At 40.8% G+C, this 24,840-nt stretch overlaps 1 protein-coding gene and 1 long non-coding RNA gene across 23 annotated transcripts in view; one reads left to right on the forward strand and one right to left on the reverse strand.

Annotated features, from left to right (window-relative positions):
- The window catches only part of LOC106847170 (uncharacterized), a 75,198-nt gene that overhangs the window by 15,866 nt on the left and 34,492 nt on the right, over positions 1-24,840 (forward strand). The window lies entirely within an intron of this gene.
- Positions 11,159-24,840, reverse strand: part of MRTFB (myocardin related transcription factor B) — a 256,408-nt gene continuing 242,726 nt past the window's right edge. For all 16 annotated transcript variants that reach the window (XM_070484897.1, XM_070484902.1, XM_070484899.1 and 13 more), the window contains 2 exons: positions 19,319-19,379; positions 11,159-16,918 (listed from right to left, as the gene is read on the reverse strand). In XM_070484897.1, coding sequence (XP_070340998.1) covers positions 16,383-16,918; positions 19,319-19,379 — 597 coding nt within the window. In that variant the 3' untranslated portion in view covers positions 11,159-16,382. The remainder of the gene's footprint in view (positions 16,919-19,318; positions 19,380-24,840) is intronic.

Here is a 24,840-nt window from a genome sequence, read left to right on the forward strand (position 1 = left end):
TACCTATTAAACAATAAGACCTCATTTTCCCCTATGACAACCCCTGGCAATCAACATTCTACTGTCTATGAATGTGACTGCTCTAGGCATCTCATATGAGTGGAATTATACAGTATTTGTCTTTTTGTGGCTGGTTTATTTCACTTAGCGTAATGTCCTCAAGGCTCATCCATATTGTAGAATGTGGCAGAATTTCCTTTTTAAGGCTGAATAATATTCCATTGTATGTTTATCCGTTCATTTGTTGATGGATGCTTGAGTTGCTTCAACTTTTTGGCTCTTGTGAATAATTCTGCTATGAACAAGAGTGTACAAATATCTCTTCAAGATGCTACTTTCAATTCTTTTGGGTATATACTTAGAGTGGAATTGCTCCAGTCTTTTAGGTATATACCCAGAGTGGATTATATGACATTCTAGGTTTAATTTTTTGAAGGAACTTATTTTCCATAGTGGCTGCACCATTTTACATTCCCACCAACAACGCACAAGGGTTTCAATCTCTCCAGATCCTCATTAACATTTGTTATTTTCTGGTTTTTTTTTTTTTTGGATAGTAGCCATCCTAAAGAGCATGAGGTGGTATGTCTTGTGGTTTTGATGTGCATTTCCCTAATGATTAGTGTCGTTGAGCATCTTTTCATGTGCTTATTGACTTAGTTTGCCTTCTTTGGAGAAATGTCTATTTAAGTTGTTTGCCTATTTTTAAATTGGGTTATTTATTTAGCTTTTTTGTTGTTAAGTTGCAGGAGTTCTTTATGTATTCTCTCAATGTTTGCTTTATATATTTAGGATTTGTGGTGTTTGCATATGTTTATAATCATTACATTCTTGGTGAATTTACCCTTTTATCATTATATACCGTCTTTTTTTATCTCTTGTAACAGATTCTGATTTAGAGTCTGTTTTGTCTGATATCACTCCAATTCTCTTGTGGTTACTATTTGCATGGAATAACTTTTTCCATACTTTCACTTTCAAGCTATGCATGTCCTTAGGTCTAAAGTGAGTCTCTTGTAGATAGCATACAGTTGGATCCTGTTTTTGTGTGTATGTGAGGAAGATTGGCTCTGAGCTAACATCTGTGCCAATCTCCCTCTATTTTGTATGTGGGATGCCACCACAGAGTGGCTTGATGAGTGGTGCTAGGTCCAAGTGGTGCTACATCCACACCTGGGATATGAACCTGTGAACCCTGGGTCGCCAAAGTGGAGTGTGCGAACTCAACCACTATGCCACTGAGCGGGCCCCTGGATCCCATTTTTTAATCCATTCTTCCAATCTATGTCTTTTTTTTTTTTTTGAGGAAGACTAGCCCTGAGTTAATCAGGGCTAACAACAATCCTTAGGCTGTTTCCATATTTAGGCCCCCAATCTGTGTCTCTTAATTGGGGAGTGTAATCCATTCACATTTAAAGTGATTATTGACAGAGAAGGAATTACTTTTGCTATTTTATTTGTTTTATATATGTCTTACTGCTTTTTTGTCGCTCATTTCCTTCTTCACCATCTCCCTTTGTGTTTACCTGATTTTTTTGTGTGTGGTGACATGTTTTGATTCTCTTCTCATTTCCTTTTCTGAATATTTTCTATATATTTTCTTTGTGGTTACCATGGGGATTACATATAATGTCCTAAAGTTATAACAATTTATTTAAAGTGATAACTACTTAACTTCACTCAAATACAAAAATTCTACTTCTTGGGGCCAACCTGGTGGTGTAGTGGTTAAGTTCACGCACTCTGCTTTGGTGGCCCAGGGTTCATCACTTCGGATCCTGGGCACAGACCTGTGTACCACTTATCCAGCCACGCTGTGGCAGGCATTGCACCTATAAAGTAGAGGAAGATGGGCACAGATGTTAGCTCAGGGCCAATCTTCCTCAGGAAAAAGAGGAGGATTGGCAGTGGATGTTAGCTCAGGGCTAATCTTCCTCAAAATAAAAAAATTCCACTTCTTTACGGGTCTATTGCCCCCCTGTTGTGTTCTTGATGCTACAAATTTCATTGTTATATGTTCTGTACCTAGTAATATAGATTTAGAATTATTTTTATGCTTCTGTCTTTTAAATCCTATGAAAGAATAAAAAGTGGAGTTCAGTACCAAAAGGACAATAATATAGGTTTTTATTTGTCCATATATTTACCTTTGCCAGGGAACTTTCTATTTTCATATAACTTTGAGTTACTGTCTAGTGTCCTTTCCTTTCAACTTAAAGGACTGCCTTTAGCATTTCTTGTAGGGCAGGTCCAGTGGTAATGAACTCCTCTAGCTTTTGTTTATCTGGGAATGTTTTAATTTCTCCCTCATTTTTGAAGGACATTTTGTGATATATAGAATATTCGGTTGACGGTCTTTTCCTTTCAGAACTTTATTTTTTATTTTTCCTCAGCTATTGAGGTATAATTGAAAAATAAAAACTATATATTTAAGGTGTACAATGATTTTATTTATTTATACACACACACACACACACACACTTTGTGAAAGAATCACCACCATCAAGCTAATTAACATATCCATCACCTCACATGGTTACCCTCTATTTGTGTGTGGTGGGAACATTTAAGATCTACTCTCATAGCAAATTTCAATATAGTACAGTATTATTAACACAGTCACCATGCTGCACAGTATTCATCTTATAGCTGGAAGTTTGCACCCTTGACCAGCATTGCCCCATTTCCCCCACCTCCCAGACCCTGGCAACACCACTCCACTCTGTGCTTCTGTGAGTTTGACTGTTTTAGATTCCACATATAAGTGAGATCATACAGTATTTGTCTTTCTTTGAATTGTTTCACTTATCATAATGTCCTCCCGTTCATCCAGCTTGTGTCAAATGGCAGGATTTCCTTCTTTCCTAAGTCTGAATAATATTCTAGTGTGTGTGTGTACATACAAATATAGTATGTGTATATGTGTGTGTGTGTATATATATGCACCACATTTTCTTAATCCATTCTCTGTTGTTGGATACTTAAGTTGTTTCCATATCTTGGCTATTGTGAATGATGCTACAGTGAGCATGGGGATGCAGATACCTTTTTGAGATGCTGGTTTAGAGAAGTGAGATTGCTGAATCATATGGTAGTTCTTTTTTTAATTTTTCGAGGAACCTCCATACTGTTTTCTCTAATGGTTGCACCAATTTACATTCTCACCAACAGTGCACAGGGTCCCCTTTTCTCCATTACCCTCTCCAACACTTGTTATCTCTCTTTTTGATAACAGTCATCCTAACAGGTGTGAGGTGATATCTCATTGTGGTTTTGATTTGCATTTCCCTGATGATTAGTGATGTTGAGCACCTTTTCATACACCTGTTGGCCATTTATATGTCTGCGTTGGAAAAATGTCTATTCAGATCATCTGCCCAGTTTTTAATCGGATTTTTTTTGCTATTGAGTCATATGAGTTGTTTAAATATTTTGGATATGACCTCTTATCGGATATATGGTTTATCAATATTTTCTCCCCTTCTGTGGGGTTGCCTTTTCATTTTATTGATTGTTTCCTTTTCTGTGCAGAAGCTTTTTAGTTCGATGTCGTCCCACTTGTTTCTTTTTGCTTTTGTTCCCTGTGCTTTTGGTGTTATGTCCAAAAAAATGACTGCCAAGACCAATGTCAAGGAGCTTTTCCCTCTGTTTTCTTTTAGGAATTTTATGATTTCAGGTCTTACATTTAAGGCTTTCATCCATTTTGAGTTAACTTTTGAGTGTGGTGTGTGATAAGAGTCCAATTTAATTCCTTTGCATGTGGATATTCAGTTTTCCCAACATCTTTTATTGAAGAGACTGTCTTTTCCTCATTGTTCATTTTTGGCACCCTTGTCAAAGACTAGTTGCCCATATATGTGTGGGTTTATTTCTGGGATCTCTGTTCTGTTCCATTGGTCTGTGTGCCTGTTTTTATTCCAGTACCATACTATAGTTGTTGTAATATAGTTTGAAGTCAGGAAGTGTGATGCCACTAGCTTTGTTCTTCTGTCTCAAGATTACTTTGGCTATATGAGGTCTCCTGTGGTTCCATATGAATTTCAGGATTGTTTTTTCTATTTCTGGGAAAATCCTATTAAAGTTTTGATAGGGATTGCGTTGAATCTGTAGGTCACTTTGGGTGGTATGGGCATTTTAACAATATTAATTCTTGTAACCCATGTAATCCACATGGAATATCTTATCATTTATTTGTGTCTTCACAAATCTTCAATTTCTTTTATCAATGTCTTATCGTGTTTACAGGTCATTCACCTCTTTTGTTAAATTTATTCCTATGTACTTTATTCTTTTTCATGCTACTGTAAGTGGGATTGTTTTCTTAATTTCTTTTTTGGATAGTTCATTGTCAGTGTATTGAAACGCTATTGATTTTTCAGTGTTGATTCTGTATCCTGCAACTTCACTTTTCATTTGTTACTTCTAATAGTTTTTTGGTTGAGTCTTTAAGGTTTTCTGTATATAAGATCATGTCATCTGCAAACAGATTTAACTTCTTCCTTTTTTTGTTTTTGAGGAAGATTAGCCCTGAGCTAACATCTGCCACCAATCCTCCTCTTTTTCCTGAGGAAGACTGGCCTTGAGCTAACATCCGTGCCCATCTTCCTCTACTTTATATGTGGGACGCCTGCCACAGTGTGGCTTGATAAGCAGTGCCATGTCTGCACCTGAGATCCAAACCGGTGAACTCTGGGCCACCAAAGTGGAATGTGCGAACTTAACTGCTGTGCCACCAGGCCAGCCCCAACTTCTTCCTTTTTGATTTGGATGCTTTTTATTCCTTTTTTTGCCTCATTGCTCTGGCTAGGACTTCCAGTACCATGTGGAGTAGAAGTGGTGAGAGTGGGTACCCTTGTCTTGTTCCTGATCTTAGAGGAAAAGCTTTTAGCTTTTCACTGTTGAGTATGATGTTAGTTGTGGGCTTGTTATATATGGCCTTTATTATGTTGAGGTATGTTCCCTCTATACTCAGTTTGTTCAGAGTTTGTATTGTGAAAGATGGTGAGTTTTGTCAAATGCTCTTTCTGCATCTATTGAGATGATCATATGATTTTATCCTTCATTCTGTTAGTGTGGTGTATCACACATTGATTTGCACACGTTGAACCATCCTTGCATCCCAGGGATAAATCCCACTCGATGATGGTGTTTGATCCTTTTAACGTGCTATTGAATTTGGCTTGCTAGTATTGTCTCAAGAATTTCTGCATCTGTGTTCATCAAGTATATTAGCCTGTAATTTTCTGTTCTAGTAGTGTCTTTATCTTGCTTTGGTATGAAGGTAATGCTGGCCTTGTAGGAGTCATTTGGAGGTGTTCCTTCCTGTTCAACTTTTTTGGCAGAGATTGAAACGGATTGGTCTTAATTCTTCTTTAAATGTTTGGTAGAATTCACCTGTGAAGCCATCTGGTCTGGGGCTTTTCATTTTTGGGAGCTTTTTGATTACTGTTTCAATCTCTTTACTTGTTATTGGTCTGTTCAAATTTTCTGTTTCTTCATGATTCAATCTTAGTAGGTTGTATATTTCTAAGAATTTCTCAGTTTCTTTTATAGGTTATCCAATTTGTTGGCTTATAATCGTTGATAGTAGTCCCTTAAGATCCTTTGTATTTCTGTGATATCAGTTATAATATCTCCTCTTTCGTTTATAATTTTGTCTGAGTCCTCTCTTTTTTTCTTGGTTAGTCTAGCTAAAGCTTTATCAATTTTGTTTGTCTTTTCAAAAAACCAACTCTTAGTTTTGTTGATCTTTTCTATTGTCTTTCTAGTTTCCATTTCTTTTATTTCTACTCTAACCTTTATTATGTCCTGCTAATTTTGGGCTTAGTTGTTTGTTTCTTTGTTTTGTGGCCTAACATATGACCTATCCTGGAGAATGTTCCCTGTCCGCTTGAGAAGAATGTGCATTCTGCTGTTGGATGGAATGTTCTGTATTGTCTGTTAGATCCATTTAGTCTATGATGTATTTCAACTCCACTGTTTCCTTGTTGATTTTCTGTCTTGATGATCTGTCCATTGCTGAAAGTGGGGTGTTGAAGTCCCCAGTCATTATGGTATTGCTGTCTACGTCTCCCTCCAGTGCTGGCGATATTTCCTTTATATGTGTAGGTGCTTCAATGTTGGGTGCATATATATATACAATTGTCATATCCTCTAGATGAATTGACCCTTTATCATGATACTGTGACCTTCCTTCTCTCTCCTGACAGATTTTGACTAAAAGTCTGCTTTGTCTGATCTGAGTGTCCCCCTCGCTCTCTTTCGGTTACTATTTGCATGGAATATCTTTTTCCATCCGTTCACTTTCAGCCTGCCCTGTCTGCGTCCTGAAAGCTAACGTGAGTCTCTCGGAGGAAGCATATTGATGGATCTTGTTTTTTTAATCCTTTTAGCCACCCTGTGTCTTTTGACGTAGAGAATTTAATGCATTTAAAGTAATTACTGATAAGGACTTACTGTTGCCATTTTAAACATTGTTTTCTGAATGTTATGCAGCTCTTTTGTTCTTTTCTTCTTATCTTCCTTTGTGATTTGATGATTTTTATGTCTTGGTATGCTTTGATGCCTTTCTGTTTATCTTTTGTGTATCTACTACAGGTTGTGATTTGATGAAGGGGTGTTGAATTTTGTCAACTGCTTTCCTGCATCTATTGGAATGATTGTGTACCTTTTGTACATTATTGTTGATATAGTGTATTACATTAATTGATTTTCAGGTGTTAGAACAGCTTTGCATTCCTGGGATAAACTCCACTTAGTTATGGTGTTTATACTTTTTATGTGTTGCTGGATTTGGTTTGATAGAATTTTATCTAGGATTTTGGTCTGGTTTTTTTTTTTTTTGAGGAAGATTAGCCCTGAGCTAACTGCTGCCAATCCTCCTCTTTTTGCTGAGGAAGACTGGCCCTGAGCAAACATCTGTGCCCATCTTCCTCTATTTTATATGTGTGACGCCCACCACAGCATGGCTTGACAAGCGGTGTGTAGGTCTGTGTCTGGGATCTTAACTGGCAAACCCTGGGCCACCAAAGCAGAGTGCGCAAACTTAACTGCTGTGCCACTGTGCTGGCCCCATGGTCTGTTTTTGTTTTCCTTGCAATTATCTTTGTCTGTGTTGATATCAGGATAATACTAGCCTAGTAACATGAGTTGGACAGTGTTCTCTCCTATTCTATTTTTTCAAAGAGTTAGTGAAAAATTGGCATTAATTCTTTTTTAAATGTTTGGTAGAATTTGCTAGTGAAGCCATCTGGGACTGGGCTCTTCTTTGTTGGTAGTTCTTTAAATTATTAATTCAGTTTCTAGTTATATTTTCGATTTCTTCTTGAGTCAATTTTTCGTAGTTTGTGTCTTTCGAGGAATTTGTCTATTTAATCTAACTTAACTAATTTATTGGCATGCAGTTCTTCATGGTATTCCCTTGTAATTCTTTTTTTTTATTTTTAAAATTTTATTTATTTTTTTATTGCTTTTTCTCCCCAAATCCCCCCAGTACATAGTTGTATATTTTAGTTGTGGTCCTTCTAGTTGTGGCATGTGGGATGCCGCCTCAGCATGGCCTGATGAGCGTTGCCATGTCCGCACCCAGGATCCGAACTGGTGAAACCCTGTGCCACCGAAGCAGAGTGTGCGAACTTAACCACTCGGCCACGGGGCCGGGCCCTCTTTTTATTTTTAAATGAATCTTTTTTTTACATAATATATTTCCAACTTACAGAAAAGAATGAGGGAGGATAAAGAAATCAATTGCCAGTAAACAAATTTAATGTTTTGCTAGATGGCTATAGAATTATTAAATAAAATATAGAAGGAGAAATGAAAGGAATATTCAGTATTAATTGAACTCTACACCCTCCACAGTCCTTTTTTTCTTAGTTTTCTTTTCTTAATTACTTTTCTTTCCAGAAGTATCTTGAATCTTGATATTGACGTGAGTCCTTACCACCCATGTTTTTATATCTTTATATACAGAAAAATACACAGCATTATTGTTTTAAAGTGTTACTTGAATTATGTAGGCTTCATTCGACACTGTTCTTCCCCTCAGGACTTTATTTTGAGGTTCTTTCACATCGACACATTAGATTTAGCTCATTTATGTAAATTGCTATCTTTAAACATTCTCCAAATGAAAGGCACACAGGTTGTTTTCAGTGTTTGCTTTGTAAATAATGCCTTAGTGTTAATTCTTGCATTTAACTGCCTGTGTAGATTGGTGTTTCTCAAGGAGGTTCACCCAAAAAGTTGAGTTGCTGAGTCACAGGGTTTGTACCTTCAACTTTACTCGACATTGTAGAATCGTTCAATAACTCTTGGGCTTTGGATGTGCTCAAGTGGCTACGGAAGCCCCAGCCTAGATAGGCAGTGTTTCATAATGAGTCACTGGGTGTGGCCTAGTCACTGGGGTTCATTTAAGATGCCCTGGTCTTGCAACCACAATTCTGGTTGGAGGTCACCTAGTAAAAGCCGTACAGTGGATGCCATTAACCGTCTTTATGAGTAGTTACTTTGTAAAGTGTGTGACATTGAGGAGACTCGAGAGAAACCAGTTGGAGTGAATCTCACGATTAACGTGAATGAAGTCAGCTATAATCACATGGATTTGGAATGTGTCCGAACAGAGATGGACAGTTATATGTACCGAGTCTGCAGACATGGTGTGGGTTCTGGGGTGTCAGAAGCTTGGTTTGAAATCCACCTCTGCTTCCTTTGTGATTTCGAGCAAGTCATTTCCCCTCTCTGTCTGTAGTTGCCACATCTGTAAAATGGGGATGGTAAGCATTCCTAGCTCATAGACGGATGGTTAGATGAGGTTATGCATGGAAAGTGGTTGGCACAGGGCCTGGCATCTGGCAGCAGGTAATACTGCTCTTACTGTCATCTCGTCTCCAGTTGCATTCCCGTTCCTTGACGCTGTGAACCAGGAGCGAGGGGAAAGGTGAGTGCATTTGGTCGTAGCCCGTTTTTTGGTCTCCCTGTTGTAGGTTCTATATGTCTAGTGAATGTGATGTCCTGGTCAACTTTGCAAGTTGCCTAACAGACATAATTTAAGTAAAGAAAATAAGGCTACTTGTTTAAACAGATTTGCAGACCTTTTCTTGTGCTCAAAGTATTGTGACAAAACCACTCTAACTTTACTCTGTGTCTTGAGACCTTCATGTGCAGACAGCTTTGTTGCCATTTTGCTTTGGACTCCATCCAGCTGTGGGTGAGAAAACACAGCAAAGAAAGCTCTCGAAGGCCTCTATTTGAGTCTTTGATGGAAACACTTTAAATTCTTAACTATCCACCTGAATAAAAGCCCCCCCGTCACCATCAATCAGACTTCAGCTTTGGACGGGACAACACCTCCTTTGGGTTTGAGTTTCCTGTTTGAGTGTCCTGGCGATGCAGCATAGTAGGGGTGAGCACAGTGGAGTTACCACCCGAAGGGCCATCGTCAGTGGTTTCCTCCTGGAATGATGTGTCACACAATCATATCCAAGAGGGGCATTCAAACAGTTGATAAGTGACCTTGTTTTTTGTCTAATTATAAAATGTGGGCTTTATTTTAAAAACGTCACATACATTAGCAGAAAAGATAGCCCAGATGTCAAGATGAAGTTTCTTTCAGAAAGTGACTATCTATCAGAAATGAAGCTATTTGCGGAAGGAAGGGTGAAGGAATGGTCATTAGTTGACTTGAGAAATCCTCAGGAGGATTATGGGGCACATAAAACTGTTGGTGACATGTAGTTTACGTCTGTCCTGAAGTTGGTCTTCTCTGGGCTCAATGCTGGTGTTTCACGGTAATGTGGACTAGCTGGCATTCGTTTCCAGCCATAACTGTGTGTGGGTGCGTCTGCATTTATGAATGCTTTAGCATTCACCTCAGTTCTACAGCAAATGTGCTGTAGAGGATTATAAAGATGCTAAATGGTGATGTGTTGCACGTCTGAATAACTTTTGGAAGGCCCTGTGTTACCCAAAGACAACAATTATCTACCGAAGATTCTTAAACCCTTCGAGGACTGGGATCTTTAATGCCCCGCTGTCTCCTGCCTTTCCAGACGTCCTCAGCACGTCCTGCCTGGATTCTGTCCCACAGCTAAACTCCAGCATCTAGCCCACAGCCTGGCACGCAGCAGGGCCTCAACCAAAGTCTCTTGTGAACTCTGACCTTGCCCAAGCAGCTTTCTCGCTTGCCATGTCCAAACACCATCTCTTCTTCGCACCTTCCCTCAAGCTCCCAGCCATCCCCTGCTCGCTCCTTAGAATGCCTGGGGCACTCTGTGCCCTCTGACCGCACTTTCTCTCCCAAGAGTAGTTAATGTCCACGTTCTCTCTCCCCGAGGGCCAGATCTTGGCTGGTAGCGTGTGGTGTCACAAAGGTCTTAGCCCCTTGGAAGGACCGTCCACTTATGGTCTGTGGAGGCTGCTCTCCTGGCCCCTCATGTCACGGATGATGAGTGTGTTGTTGTATTTAGGTCATCAGTGATCTTTCTTTTCTCTCTTTCTGTGATTGATACAATGCCCATTTTCGTAACCAGATGTTGGTATGAAAGTCAGGGTTGTCACTCAACTTTACTCATTACCACTTTACTTCATCAAAGAAAGGAGGAAAATAGAACGTTCTCCTGCTCAAAGCTCTTATTTTAACAATGGGCTTTTGGGTTGAAAATTAAATGCCATCTTACTAAAGGAATACTGAATGCTAAAGACCATTCTGTATGATCTATAAAAATGCCTCATATAAATAGTTGCTTTTGCAACTTGGCTACACTGAAGGATTGTCTGGGTGTTTCAGGAATTCCGTTGGCGGTGCATTTACTGCCATCGAAGCATGCGCCAGTTGTCCCCATGCATGTATGTAGATATCAACCCCCTGGGGGAACTACATACTTTATCATGTCTTTCACTCACGGTTTCCTTATGACTGTGGGAGAAGGAACAGGACTTGGCTGTAAATCTTGTCATGTTCAAGTTCAGCCAGTACCTGTTTCTATCCTGTCTCCCATGGTCCTGGACCTGGGGGAGGGGGCTCGCGGTCCCGTGTTCTGTGCGCTGTGAGGTGTGGCCTACGGGTGGTGTGTCCTCCCAGATCCGCCCCCAGCCCCGGGCTGCAGTGGCTCTCCCGACCCACAGGGTGGGGTCTTTTCTCTGCATAGCAAGAATCATAGTACATCAAAACGGTTTTTTATTTGAGACACAAAAATGCAAAATTGCTGAGATATCAAACATTTCCCGACCAGCTACAATACTGCCACTATGTACAAAAGATCTGATGATAAAGGTGCACACATATAAAAATACAGTATGCATCACCTATGTACAGTACATGTGCAAAATGTATGGCATTCAAACATGATATGGAATTGATTTCAGGGGTGCAAACAGCAAATACAAAGGCATCATGGTTTTTCTTTTAAAAAACAACATAAAGGCAATACATGAATGGACCCCCGATTGCCATAATTTTTTGTTTATTAAACTAGTGCTTTACTAGGCAGGGCTCTGTAGATTGGTATCTTTCTCCTTTTTTTCATAAAGTGAGATGCTAAGACATAATGTGACAATGAAAATAAGAAGAGAAACACCTATCGCGTTGCATTTCTATTGCAAGCAAGAAAAGAAAACTAATTTATACGCAGAAAGGAGAAAACTTCGTAGTACTACTAAATATGTTTTATTCTTAAGCCAACAAAACGAATCTATACTATTTTACATGAAAACAAGAGAAATATCTACATCTTTGTGAAAATTATAACCTTAAATGGATAATACCTTTTTGGGACTGATTTTTGAGATCTCTTTAGTCTCAAATTTTAAATAAAAAGTGCCTCCTTTTGGCAAATACTTGGCAGTGCCTTTGGTTCCTTTAAAGCGAGTTCGTGTTACTATTGGTTACTTGAGGTTAAGTACTTTTGGTAGATACTAAACCCTCTTCTAACTGCTTCCTCCTCCTACCAATTAGCAGGTTTCCTTACAGCATAACGTAGAGAGGTAATTGTTATGAGTCTCGGTGCTTCTATGAACTTGGTTAAAGCTTTGTCTTAGTAGTTGGCACAAAGCTCTGTTAAACACGACACCTGTGTGGATATCACCAATGACATTTTATTTGATTCCAGACAGCACCTTGTAGATCTGAGATTGCCATCCTGTTGTCACAAAACGGTGACATTTTCCAATAATGATTCACAGAGCAATGTGTTTACGTGGAGGGTAAGAGCTCTTTTGTAAACATGTGCAGCTTTTTGAATTACAGGCCTCAAATCAAAGGTGTCAGGTAGAAACCCTTTGCAATGATGCATTTCCTCAAATGCTTCAAGAAAAGGTGTACGTGGAAAACACTGACCTGCTTATTACCACGCAGTCACTTCACAGAGGAAAATGCAGCCCGGACAGATTGTTGCATGAACAAGTTACTGAAGGTTTGGACCAGGAGAAAGAATTACTATATGTTGTTATTTTCCAGTTTTGACTGAAACGCAGTCAGGCTGCTCTCCAAAGACACACTCCTCACTGGTAAGCGGGCTCCTCGGTGACCCTGACCTTCCAGTTCCCGTTCTGATGACCTGGGCTATGTGTGGCCTCCGGGGCAGGGACAGTTGGGTATTCGGCTCCGCTGGCAGTAGTCAGGATTCGTGTTAGTGGTGAGGGATGGAGGGTATTTGTGAGTTTGGTAAATGGACCTGTGTTGCTCTGCTGGTGGACAGTGAAAAGCTGTTCTCTCTAAAGTTCTCTAAAAAGCCCTCAGCGGCCCACACCCTCCCCACCTGCCTGACAGCAGGGGCTCTGGTGAGGCTAGCCACTCGGGGGGCCCACGACACAGGTGAGGCTGTGTAGGGACCCTGCCAAGTGCTTGAGCTCTTCCCTAGGGCCAAGTCTGTTTGCGGACAGGAGAGGGACTGTCCCCTCACTTGCAGGGACAGCTGTTTCGTCAGCTGTTGTGGCTGGATTCAGCCTGGGAATTCCGAAGGGACTCCTATGTGGCCTGGAATGATCTGGGGTTGAGGGGAGAGGAAGCCTGAGTCAGCTTTGGTGACAAAATGGGTACCACGCTCCTGCTGCAGCACTCAGTGTCCGCTGACTGCACGGCTCAGTGGCCTATCTGATTCCCGTGACTTTGCCTGCAACAGGCGGCAGCCAGGAAGCAATGCCAGCCTGCCTCTGCCGCTGTCTTAAGCTGCACTCACGGAAGCGCCAGCTACACGGATCGCAGAACGGCGCAGACTTTACAAAGGGAATTTAAATAAGCTCTCTTCAGTATTATAAAAATATTCATATAAAACAAACACAAATAGTATCTAAGCAAGAAATTCCACAAATTCAGAATACATCTATATACAAATATGTGGCAAATGCTATACAGTAGATTGCACATTTCAGGAAAAACACAAGCACGTGAACCACGAACGCTGTCCTAAGAGGCTTCCTAGCACAGGCCTGGCTGAAATGTACAAGATGACCACCCCCCAGACTCCCAGAGACTGTGTAGAAGCTTTGGGATAACTTTCTATTCACCCACCCATGACATGACCTGATACCTGTAGATACTAGAAAGGTCAGCTTGATACTACTGTGTTTCAGGAATATTTGAGGAAATAAGACTGGATGTGAGAGAGTGTGTTTCTAGGAGTTAGTTGTTTTCTTGGCAATATGATATTCTGCAAGGTGATGGACCACGACAGCACCCCTTCTAAACTACACACGTGCATACCGAAAATCCACCCGGCTCGTCTGACCTGTGCTTTCAGGGCTGTGAAACTTACCTCAAACGATAAACACAGTCCTCTTAGTAAACACACCCCTTGCCTTTGCACTTACCATTATGGACACCGAGTTAGGTCAGAGGGGCCTTGATTACAAGAGGGTCATCTTTGGTCACGTCACATGCCGCACACAGTCTGTGTTCTCACTCTAACCTGGAACATGTAGCTGGGACCCTGGAGAGCAGCATCGATGTCACAGATGCCCGGCTTGCTGCTCAAGCCGGGACAGGAGGGCCCAGCGGAATGGTGTGAGTGGGTGGCTGGTAGAGTTAATAACTAGCAACTCCATGCCTTCCTTTTAAAGGAAATGCTGGTACAAAAAGGTTTGAACACATACGTGAAGCTAGCACTTGAGCAAGTCATAGTCACAAGAGAGCAGGCTAATGAGATGGCATTCTTTGCATGGCAGTGTGTATTTTTGGAGAGCAACCTTCCTGTGGCATGTTTCAAACCCTATTTTAAAAAAGCAATAAGGGAGTTGAGGGCTAGAAAACCATCTATGTACACAACTCAGGAGGATGGAGATAGAAAGTTATACGACAAGAGTCAACAGCACTAGCTGCTGAGTTGCCTCCTACAGTCCCACTGACAGGCAGTGCTGATGCAATAAGCCACTCAAATCTGAATGCAGATGACGCTCAGAGTCTACGCATGGACCAGACACGCCCCAGACAAAGACCCCTGGCCAGGACCCTCCCTATGGAAAGCACCTTCCCAAGTAAATAGCCCAGCAGGAGACAGGCGGTCTGAAAGGAACCGACTCAAGGATGCGCATCACGGCCCAGAAGGCAAACCCTCTGCTCGGGCCTGGTCAGATGGCAGCGTACTGGGTAAGAGAGAGTTCCTGTGGGATCACCAACTTCTAAACACTTCAGCTACTCACTACAGACCTCACTGAGCACGCCCGCCTGTGCCCTGAACCATCCAGGAGCTCGTTCACGTTGGGAAGTGCCAGCGCACAGAGGGCTCCAGTGTTCGAGGTGACTGAATGCTGGGAAAATGGACTTTTCTGACATGTTGTAAAATTTACAAACCGAAATACAAATCTGAAATGAGATCAGCTCTGAGGCAAAACACACACACACAGAATGACGCGTAAAGTCTTCCCAGATAATGGGTCAGGTTGCCTCCTGCATGTCACTGTGGGAACAGTCACCATTTAATGACCCTGAGAAGTTAACCTGGCCCTAGGGTTTACACAAGGTGAGGTGGAGAGCATGATATTATCGAATAAAAACCTCCATGCTTTTTGGTAGACTTCAGGTTTTTTTTCAGTTATTTACATTTTGTCATATACTTAAATAACTAGCTTGAAGTAATTTTGGAAATCCTGTCATAGTTGGCATTTAGAAAATTCTTAAACTACTCAACAAATATGTGACAACTTTTCTTCTATACAAAAAATTACTAATAAAACCTCCAGTTTTTCAATCTTCGGCTTGATAATATAGTGAGAGCTCAGGTATGATATCCAGTTACAAGCCTGTAAAGCAATAACCAGGGATAAGCAACAGAGAAGAGGACAGCCAGAGCTGGGATCAGCGGCCAACCTGGCGACACGGTCTAACCTGGAACCACATGGGAACATCCTGGGTTGATGACAGACTTCTCTTTTGCCTTCTCTTTGCAACTCACCAGCTCAGAAAGATATTTTACGCTAAAGCCTTTTCTTGGTTCTGTGAGATGGGTCTGGTTACCTGAAAGTCAGTCAGCAATTCTTTAAACACGGAAATACATGTGGCTCAAGTGCTCAAGAAATATTCGAGTTATTAACAGGACCACTGGATGCCCAACGCCTTGTCCCAGTGTAGGCTGCACAAAACACACTGTCAGAGTGCACACACACACACACACGTCTAATATACACATTACAAATCGCTCTAACCAACCCAGAGGGCTGCTCGGAGAATTCTCAGTGTTATCAGTATACCTGGACTTTTCACAGTGGATTGTTTATGACAGAATTTTGTAGACATTGTCTGGTTATGGTGAAAGACCTTCCATTTAAATTTAAATTTGGAAATCTAAAGTAAGATTCCAAAAATCACAAAATAAACTACAACACAAAAAAATTACATTAGTTTCTGAATGGAACCAAAGTCTTCAGCTGGAAGCTGTCACTGAGCCGGCTGGCGCTCTCCACTGCCTCTGACCCCTGCTGCACCTTGGGCCAGGCTCAGACCATGTCTAGGAAACACCACATGCAGTGACCTCTCACCTCCCTCACACCGGCATTCTTTTATGCTAGGTCTAAAGTGACCATGATGGTTTAAATGCAGCTGATTACCAGAGAACCCTCACATTGCTATCCTGCACACACTACTCTTCTTTATGTTTTTATCTAAAGGTACTTGTCATTCTTTACCAAAGTCTGGAGAAACAGATGAGTCTTCTCTGACTAGAGATTTTTCAGAAGGCCCTGTGCTATACTGAATTGTAGACATTCACTGCTGGATGCAGTGAAATGTTTTCAAACTTGGTTTCCAGGCTATGACTGTCCATCCATTCTTTCCGTGACAACATATTTTAATTGCAATGATGCAACTATGGATCTGTCCCTAAAAACTGACCTTTTAGAATCATCTTCATCTTCTTAAACCTCATGAACTCTCAGACGAGAAATGCGTGATGTTAGTCCCACGGCAGTGGTAGGTCTTGTGGGTCTAGAAAGTCGGCAGAGAACATACTTGGAGCAGTGGCGCCGAGAGGAGTGAGTCCTGACGACGAGTTAGGCATGGTAATGTCTAACCACTCCATGTTGTCCAAGTTTGAGTCAGAAAGGTCAAGTGACAGGCAGGGAGTACTTGCAGCAAACTGGGCCTCGGAAGTTTCCATGGGTGAGTGAGAATGGTCCAGCACGCTTGCGTGGCTCAGCAGATCGTTCTGGAGATCCTCAATCAGAGAGAAGGGCTCTCTATCTTCACTGCTGCTTTGTAGTGGAGCAATTTCATTGGCTGAGGGTAAAGTTCCATCCAAGAAAGCTTCTAGTTGGTTCTCTAAGCTGGCAGATAAACTGCTCATAGGTTCTAAGGATATGGGTGGTGCCATTTGGACTTGGGGGGGTGGCCGGGACACCACTGTGTTGACTGGCATTGTGGTGATGCTGGCTGTCACTGGTCTCATTTTGGAAATAGGAGAAGGCTCTTCTTTTATAGGGAGGGAAATCTCTGTGCAAAATAATTGAAGTAATTAGTAAAGATTTACTACTACTTAGAAACTTGTGTTAATTATGAGGACAATTATTTTGCTATTTTGTGATGACTCGTAGACAGTCTATCTTAGAGGTAGGAAGAGACGCTAGTGGTCAGGTATAATCCTTGATAACCTTTAGGATGATAGATCGTTTTAATTAAATAGATAAACATTTAAGTTTATAACATTCTGATATGCTTTCAATTCTTTTTAGTAAGAGTAAGCATTAAAAGCAGCTATATCCCACGAGGTAGGAGTCACAGTTTTAGATTATTTGATCTTTGGGTCTTTATCCTTAGTCACTTTAGGCTTAAGATAGGGCTCATATCTAATCCTATACGGTAAATCTGCTATCACAGCAGCATGTCGCCTCTGAAGTGAATGTCAAAATGTGTACCCTGAGTTTGTGCAGACATGAAGTACATCCTTAAAAAATATATATATTAGGTCTTTCATAATATTAAGATTGGCCTTGAGCTACCATCTATTGCCAATCTTCTTTTTTTTTCTTCTTCTTCACCCCAAAGCCCCCCAGTACATAGTTGTATATTTTATTTGTGAGTCCTTCTAGTTGTGGCATGTGGGACACCGCCTCAGCATGGCCTGATGAGTGGTGCCATGTCTGTGCCCAGGATCCGAACCGGTGAAACCCTGGGCCACCGAAATGGAGCATGTTAACTTAACCACTCAGCCATGGAGCCGGCCCCAGATCTAATTATATTTTTTCTTTTTTTATCATTATAGTTGAACTGTGTGCCCAATTTGGCTGTATACATTTTGTATAAAGTTCTGGAAAGATACAATGCCATTTTATGTCATTTGTGAATTACAGCTAACACGTGGCTCCTTCGACTGTCTTAATTAAGATGAGGTTGGATCACCATATTTTTCTTTTTCGTCTTGGTTTTTGAGTTTATATAAAACTTGAGGACTTGGTAAACGTCTTAATAAGCACGAATTATGTGTTATTTCTTACCAGATTAAGTAGCAAGTTAATGGACCAGGTACTATATATACCAGTGTTCACTTAGCCACATATATTTGAATAAAGTATCTTTTTAACTCTCATGAGTATCTCATTGGTTTAATTTATTTGCGGATACACTAAGAAAATGGAATTTAGTGATAGCTCTTACAACTCAATGACGAGAATGTGTAAACAGGTGAGAGAAAGAACTTACGATTTGAATCCTATATGTGAACTGTCAACTGTGTGTTTTTAGGACAGTTTAAGTCACTTTTCATTATCTGTAGTCATCTCTAGAATTGTTTTGAAAACTGAAAGTGAAATCTAAGTAAGTAGTCTTATAATCAACTATTTAAACCTCTGTTTTCATTATTACTGGTATTAGGATACAATAAGATGAAATAATATATTCATTCGATACTTTGCCATAAAAAAATCATTCCTTTTAGAAAATAACTCAATTGTTTGATGACTGTCACATTTTAATTTCCAAGTTTAGGCTGTAAAAATTATTGTTTTTTAATCATTTAAAAAAGTCTTTAAAAAGCATTTTGGTTTTTCTATCCTAAATTCAGGGCATGAATGTCTATTTCTTTAATTCCCATAGTTTCGATATGAGTTTAAATTATTTTGCAAGGCCAATATAGTTCTTAGCAAAATAATGCTATTTGCACATGTAGATCTGCAGTCAAATATCAAGAATTTTCTATGTTATCTAAACATTATGACAAGATCATTAACCTCAAAATCCAATAGTACCTGGTATGAATGGAGAAATTCTGATCCCTATTTAAAAATCTGTTGAATAAAACTTTCATCTGGGAAATCTTAGAATACTTTAAAATATTCCAAAATAGCATTTGAATTTCTGAAATACTGACTTTATATGTATTTTTAAAGATATGTAAGCTGAGGCAGAGATATCCTTGTTTTTTTGTGGTTTATATCCCATTTTAAGGTGATACACTGTAAGGTTTTCATATGTAGAAGGTGCTTTAGAATTGCCTTGGAATATTAATCATTAGAGCCCAGGCTAGGTTACTTAGTCGTTACAAAATCAGGGCATGAACTGGAATGTTTTTATCCCATCACAATGACTGATACACATGGAACAAGTTTTGAAGTTTTTCAATGTGGAATTTAAATCTAATTCTACTTGGCTATTTTGAGATGGTCTGTCTTTTTCAGCAGGTATACATATCTTACTATTTTAAGCTGCAACAATGGCTTTTCCTCCATGTAGCAGTAAGTTGTTTTAATGGCCTAAATTGAACAGATTTTCAAACAGTAAATTCAGTTAGACTGAGAAGAGTATGTTTCTCACTACCCAAAGGTGTGCCAGGAGCTCTAAAGGAGCTTTCCTAAACTCGTGATAAGCGACTGGGGGTCTGATAGGACTTTGACCTACCTCCACTCTTAATGAGGATATCAAAGAGGTCGTCCATCTGCTGACTGTGTGCGCTGGAAATCTACAACAGAGGAGAAGAGAAATTAGCTTTCTCGCTTACACACCCGGAAGCATTATTCAATTGGGAGCACTAAGGGACCTTACAGAACAGAGTTCTAATTTGTCATTGGATAATTCTGAAAACACCGAGGCCACCTGAGAAGTTCAGCCATTTACCCAAAGTGTCACAGCTAGTTAGCTGGCAGCAAGAATGGGGCTAACGCCCAGCTCAGCTGACTTATACCCTTCCTTATTATTCTCACTGATGGCACCTTGAGAGGCCTCTCATGCTTTCTTTTAAAAATGTCTTTATTCATTTGTGTTTAGATAAAAATATAAAGTGTGTATTAAGGTGACCATGCTATATTTTTTCAGCTTTATTGAGAGTAACTTGACATACAATAAACTGCACTTATATAAAGTATAAAATTTGATAAGTTTTGGCATATGTATACTGCTATAAAACTAGCAGCAAAGTCAAGATCATGAGCGCATCCATTGCTCCTGCAGTTCCCTCATCCCAGGCCCCCCGCGGTCTGCTCGCTTTCACTGTGGATTAGTTTCCATTCCCAGAGTTGTATATGAATGGATCCGTGCAGTGCGTCTCTCTTATTTGGGGGCGGGGAGGCAGCCCTCTCACTCAGCATGACTGAGGTCTGCCCGCGTTGCCGAGTGTGCCGTAGGAATAGCTCGCTCCTTTGTATTGCCGAGAGGTATTCCACTGTATGGAAACACCAGTTTGTTTGGTTTGTTTCCTTCCAGTTTTTGGCTATTACAGATAAAGTTGCTGTGAACATTTGTGTACAAGTCTTGGTATAGACGTATGCTTTCTCTTCTCCTGGGTAAATACTGAGGAGTGAAATGACTGGATCATGGGGTGGGTATATGTTTAACTTTTAAAGAAATGGCCGTTCTCCGAAGTGATCACACCACTTTACATTTCCACCAACAATGGATGGGATTTCAGTTGCTCTGCGTTCAACACTGGGTATAGTCAATCATTTTAATTTTAGATATCTAATATGTGTGTAGTGGTATTGCATTGTGGTTTTATGTGCATTTCCCTAATGACTAATGACAATGAGCACCCTTTCATGTGCCTATTTTCCATCTTTTTATCTTCTTTGGTGACACGTCTCTTCAAATCTTTTGCCTACTCTAGACTTCTTATGCTTACTGTTTGTATGGCAAATCTTTCCAACCCATTTACTCTCAACCTATGTCTTGGTATTTAAAGTATTCTTCTTGAAGATACATACATTAGTTATCTATTGCTGTATTACAAATTACTTCAAAAAATTTGGTGGCTTAAAAAACTAAACAATTATTCTCAGTTTCTGTGGGTCAGGAATTTAGGAATGGTTTAGATGGGTAGTTCTAGCTTGGGGTCTTCATGAGACTGCAGTCAAGACGTCGGCCAGGTCACAGCCATCTCAAGGCCTGGCTCGAGAACGTTCCTGTAAAGGTGGCTTACTAGCTGACTGGCAAGGTGGTGCTGGTTGTTGATGGAGGCCTCAGTTCCTGTCCACATGGGCCTCTCCCGAGGGCTGCTGGCCTGTCCACGTGGCACGACAGCTGGCTCTCCCCAGAGCCAGAAATACAAGAGAGAGCAAGGCAGGAGGGGCGTGCCTTTGACAGACCTTGTTTCAGAGGTCACACGCCATCACTTCTGCCCATTCTGTGCACTGGAAGCAAGTCACTGAGTCCAACCCAGGGAGGAATGTCAAAGAATATGCAGACAAATCTTAAAACCACCACACTCATATAGTTCGGTCAGGCTTTCCATCCATTCTGATAATCTCTGCATTTTAATGGTATTGTTTACTCCACTAGTGTGTTTTATGTAATCATTGATATGGTTAAGTTTGGGTTTACCATTGTATTGTTCCTATTTGTTCTATCTGTTTTTTGTTCCTCCTTTCTTGTCCTTTTAAAAACATACATTAATTTCTTTTTGGAATTCTAACTTAATTTTTCTTTTTTTTTTTTGAGGAAGATTAGCCTTGAGCTAACATCTGCTGCCAATTCTCCTATTTTTGCTGAGGAAGACTGGCCCTGAGCTAACATCCATGCCCATCTTCCTCTACTTTATGTGTGAGACACCTACCACAGCATGGCTTGCCAAGTGGTGCCATGGCCACACCCTGGATCCGAACCGGTGAACACTGGGCCGCCAAAGTGGAATGTGCGCACTTAAATGCTGCGCCACCGGGCCAGCCCTAATTCTTCTGTTTTTTAAAAGCTATACTTCTGGGCCAGCCCCAGTGGCCTAATGGTTAAGTTCGGCGTGCTCTGCTTCGGCAGCCTGGGTTTGGTTCCCGGGTGCGTACCCACAACAATCGCCTGTCAGCAGTCATGCTGTTGCTGCGGCTCACATACAAAAAGAGGAAGATTGGCAACAGATGTTAGCTCAGGGTGACTCTTCCTCAGGAGAAAAAAAAGCTATGCTTCTTAAGTTGTTACTGTTGGTGTACATACATATTCTTAATTTTTCATAGTCTACTTAATGTTGTACCATTGTATATAAAATATAAAACCCTTGAACACATAGATCCATTTATTTCCTCTATCCTTAAGTGTTATATCTATATATTTTATAAACCCATCAAGACAAGGTTATTTCTCATAGCACAGGTTTTCTGGTGATGAATTATCTTTTTTTCCTGATCTGAAAATAGATCTCTATTCACTTTCATTCTTAAAGGATACATATATATATATATTTTTTTTTTTTTTTGGTGAGGAAGATTGTCGCTGAGCTAACATCTGTGGCAATCTTCTTCTATTTTGTATGTGGGATGCCACCACAGCATGGCTTGATGAGCGGTGTGTAGGTCTGTACCTGGGATCCAAACTGGCAAACCCTGGGCCAGCGAAGCAGTGTGCGCAAACTTAACCACTATGCCACCAGGCCAGCACCCCCTTAAAGGATATTTTTACTTGATATAGAATTCTGGGTGGACAGTCCCTCCCTCCCATCTCCTCCTCCCTCTACAAACTTTAAAGATGTTTTTCCCCGCTTTTGTGGCTTCCACAGTTTCTGATGAAAAGCTGACTGTAAATCAAATAGTTGCTCCTGGCATGTCTTGTACTGCTTTTCTCTTGATGCTTTCAAGATTGGCTTTAACCTTGGCTTTCAATAACTTGACTGTGATATGACTAGGCTTTCTATTTATCTGGCTTGGTGTTGATTAAACACCTCAAAGCTGTAACTTGTCTTTTGGCATATTGGTGAAAAATTTGGCCATTTTTTCTTAAAATATTTTACCTGCCTCATTCTCTGTCTCCTCCTCAAGGACTCCTATCACACCCAAGTTAGATTGTTTGATGTTAAATAACGGGTCTCTGAGGCTCTGTTCACTTTTTTAAAAATCTTTTTTTCTCTGTTATTCAGATTGGATAAGTTCTTTTGATCTATCTTCAAGTTCATTGACTTTTTTTTTTTTTTTACCTCTGCCATCTCCATTCTGCTAAGATCACCTATAATTTTTTTCATTTCAGAAATTATATTTTTTAGTTCTAGAATTTCCATTTGATTTTTTAAAAAGTTCTATATTTGCTTACATTCCCTATATTTTTCATTCAATAGGAGTATATTTTCTTTTACATTATTGAGGATAGTTATTATTGTTGTTTTAAAATCCCCGTCTGCAAATTCTAACATCTGGATCAGCTGGGGGCTGGTTGTAGCTGACTGCTCTTTTCCCTTGAGTAAAGGGTCACATTTTCCTGATTCTTTGTATATTACATGTTATGAATGGCTGTTATGGAGACTGCATTCTGCTATTTTTTTCAGAGGAGTGTTTCTTTTGTTTTAGTAGGCAAATGTTTAACTTGGTTGGACTTGACCTTCAAAATGTTTCTTGGGCAGAAATTCCAATCTCAGTTTAGATTTTTTGTTTTTAACTGAACTGCTATGTCTCTATGCCATTCCTTAGGGCCTAGGGCTTAGCGGCTTAGGGGTCAGCCAGAGATGTGGGAAGACAGAATTTGGGGATCTCCTTTCTGGTTCTTTCCCTTCTGGGTTGCTCTTGACTCAGTCCTCTGGTTTCCCAGGCCATAAGGGCTATGGTTTTTCTACCAGTAACTACCACTTTACCCCAGAGTAAAAGCAGCAAAAAGAGGAAACTCATGCCATATAACTCCCTGTATGGACTCCTCATCATAATATGACCGCTTCTATTCACTCTTCAGTGCCTTCATTCCTATTATGACCAGGCTTTATAGCTGGTGTCTGTGGGAAGACTGGACTGGTAGGGCCGTACTTAGCCAGTAGTGGACTTGGAAGATATATTAAAAACCTCAGAATTCCTGGAGTTTGGTGCTCAATGGCATATAAAGAGGTACTACAGATAGCCACTCATTAGAATACCAGAACTAATGTAGAACTTGGCTGCCTCAGTCTATAAACACGAACCAGAGATAGGTAAATGGCAGGGATTCCAATCAGCTGTCTTAGGTTAAAGTGAGATGATGTGTCTGTTGTCACATAAATCAACTAAGCGGTACATATTAACCTGCACATGACAACCAGGTTTGGAAGGATGACAGCTATCTTTTCATTTGCTTAAAAGTTGTAGTTAAGTTCTTGGCAATTCATCTCTGCTCTCCTGTGAAGAGAATAGATGTCACTTCTGAATAGGCCAGTGGGGAGGACAGTCCAGCCTGGCACCATTTGTTTCAATTCTTATTGCAAATGTTTAACTTATTTCTGAAATGTGGCTTTTCCATCACAGAGAAGGGCCCCTGCTGAGTCTAGACCTACAGGGACATTTTACCACTGGAAAAGTTCTTTTCCTTCGGCATTAAGTGACTATGAAGCAGCACATGGAAACTGTACGCTTGCTCAGGGATGCAGTCTGCCCTGAGTGTCCCTGCGTGCCCTTTGAGTGTGCCACACTGCACACTGCTGCCTGGTACGGAGCGGTTTCTGCAGCTGCTCACTGTGGTGCCTAAGTAGGTCAAGGTGACCACAGCAGGGCTATGCTCATTCCCTGGTGAGGGAACTGGCCTGTCCGCTGCAGAAGTGCTGTGCCCTTGGCCCTGCACAACCCACTGCATGCGCCGCGCCCCGTGGGCCCTAGTGAGTCATTCCAGGGAATATGGGAGCAAGGGAAACTGGCACAACTGTGCTCCCGCTGTTTGCTGTGGGTACTAGACAGTCTTGCTCTGATCTGCTATGTCTCGTCGTCAGGTTTGCTTCCTGCATCCCCTTATGAGGGGCTCTTCCTTGAAATAAGCTTTAGATAGGCAGGGAGGCTAGGAGGAGTGTTTAGGGTCAGATGTGACAAGGCTGCCGTTGTTGGGCACGCACCAGAGGCTTTTACAGACAGGAGCTCTAACTTTTCCATCTCTCGGAATAGGTGCAGCTCCTCCTATTTTGTCAAAGTGACAAGGTAGGCTCAGAGGAGAGGTGAGCACTTTGCCCAAGACCACATGGTCTCCAGGTGGGTATTGGTGTGTGGTGGAGCCAGGAGGGCCTC

The sequence above is a fragment of the Equus asinus genome, chromosome 14 (genome assembly GCF_041296235.1).
Source record: "Equus asinus isolate D_3611 breed Donkey chromosome 14, EquAss-T2T_v2, whole genome shotgun sequence".
In the NCBI taxonomy this organism is placed as follows: Eukaryota; Metazoa; Chordata; class Mammalia; order Perissodactyla; family Equidae; genus Equus; species Equus asinus.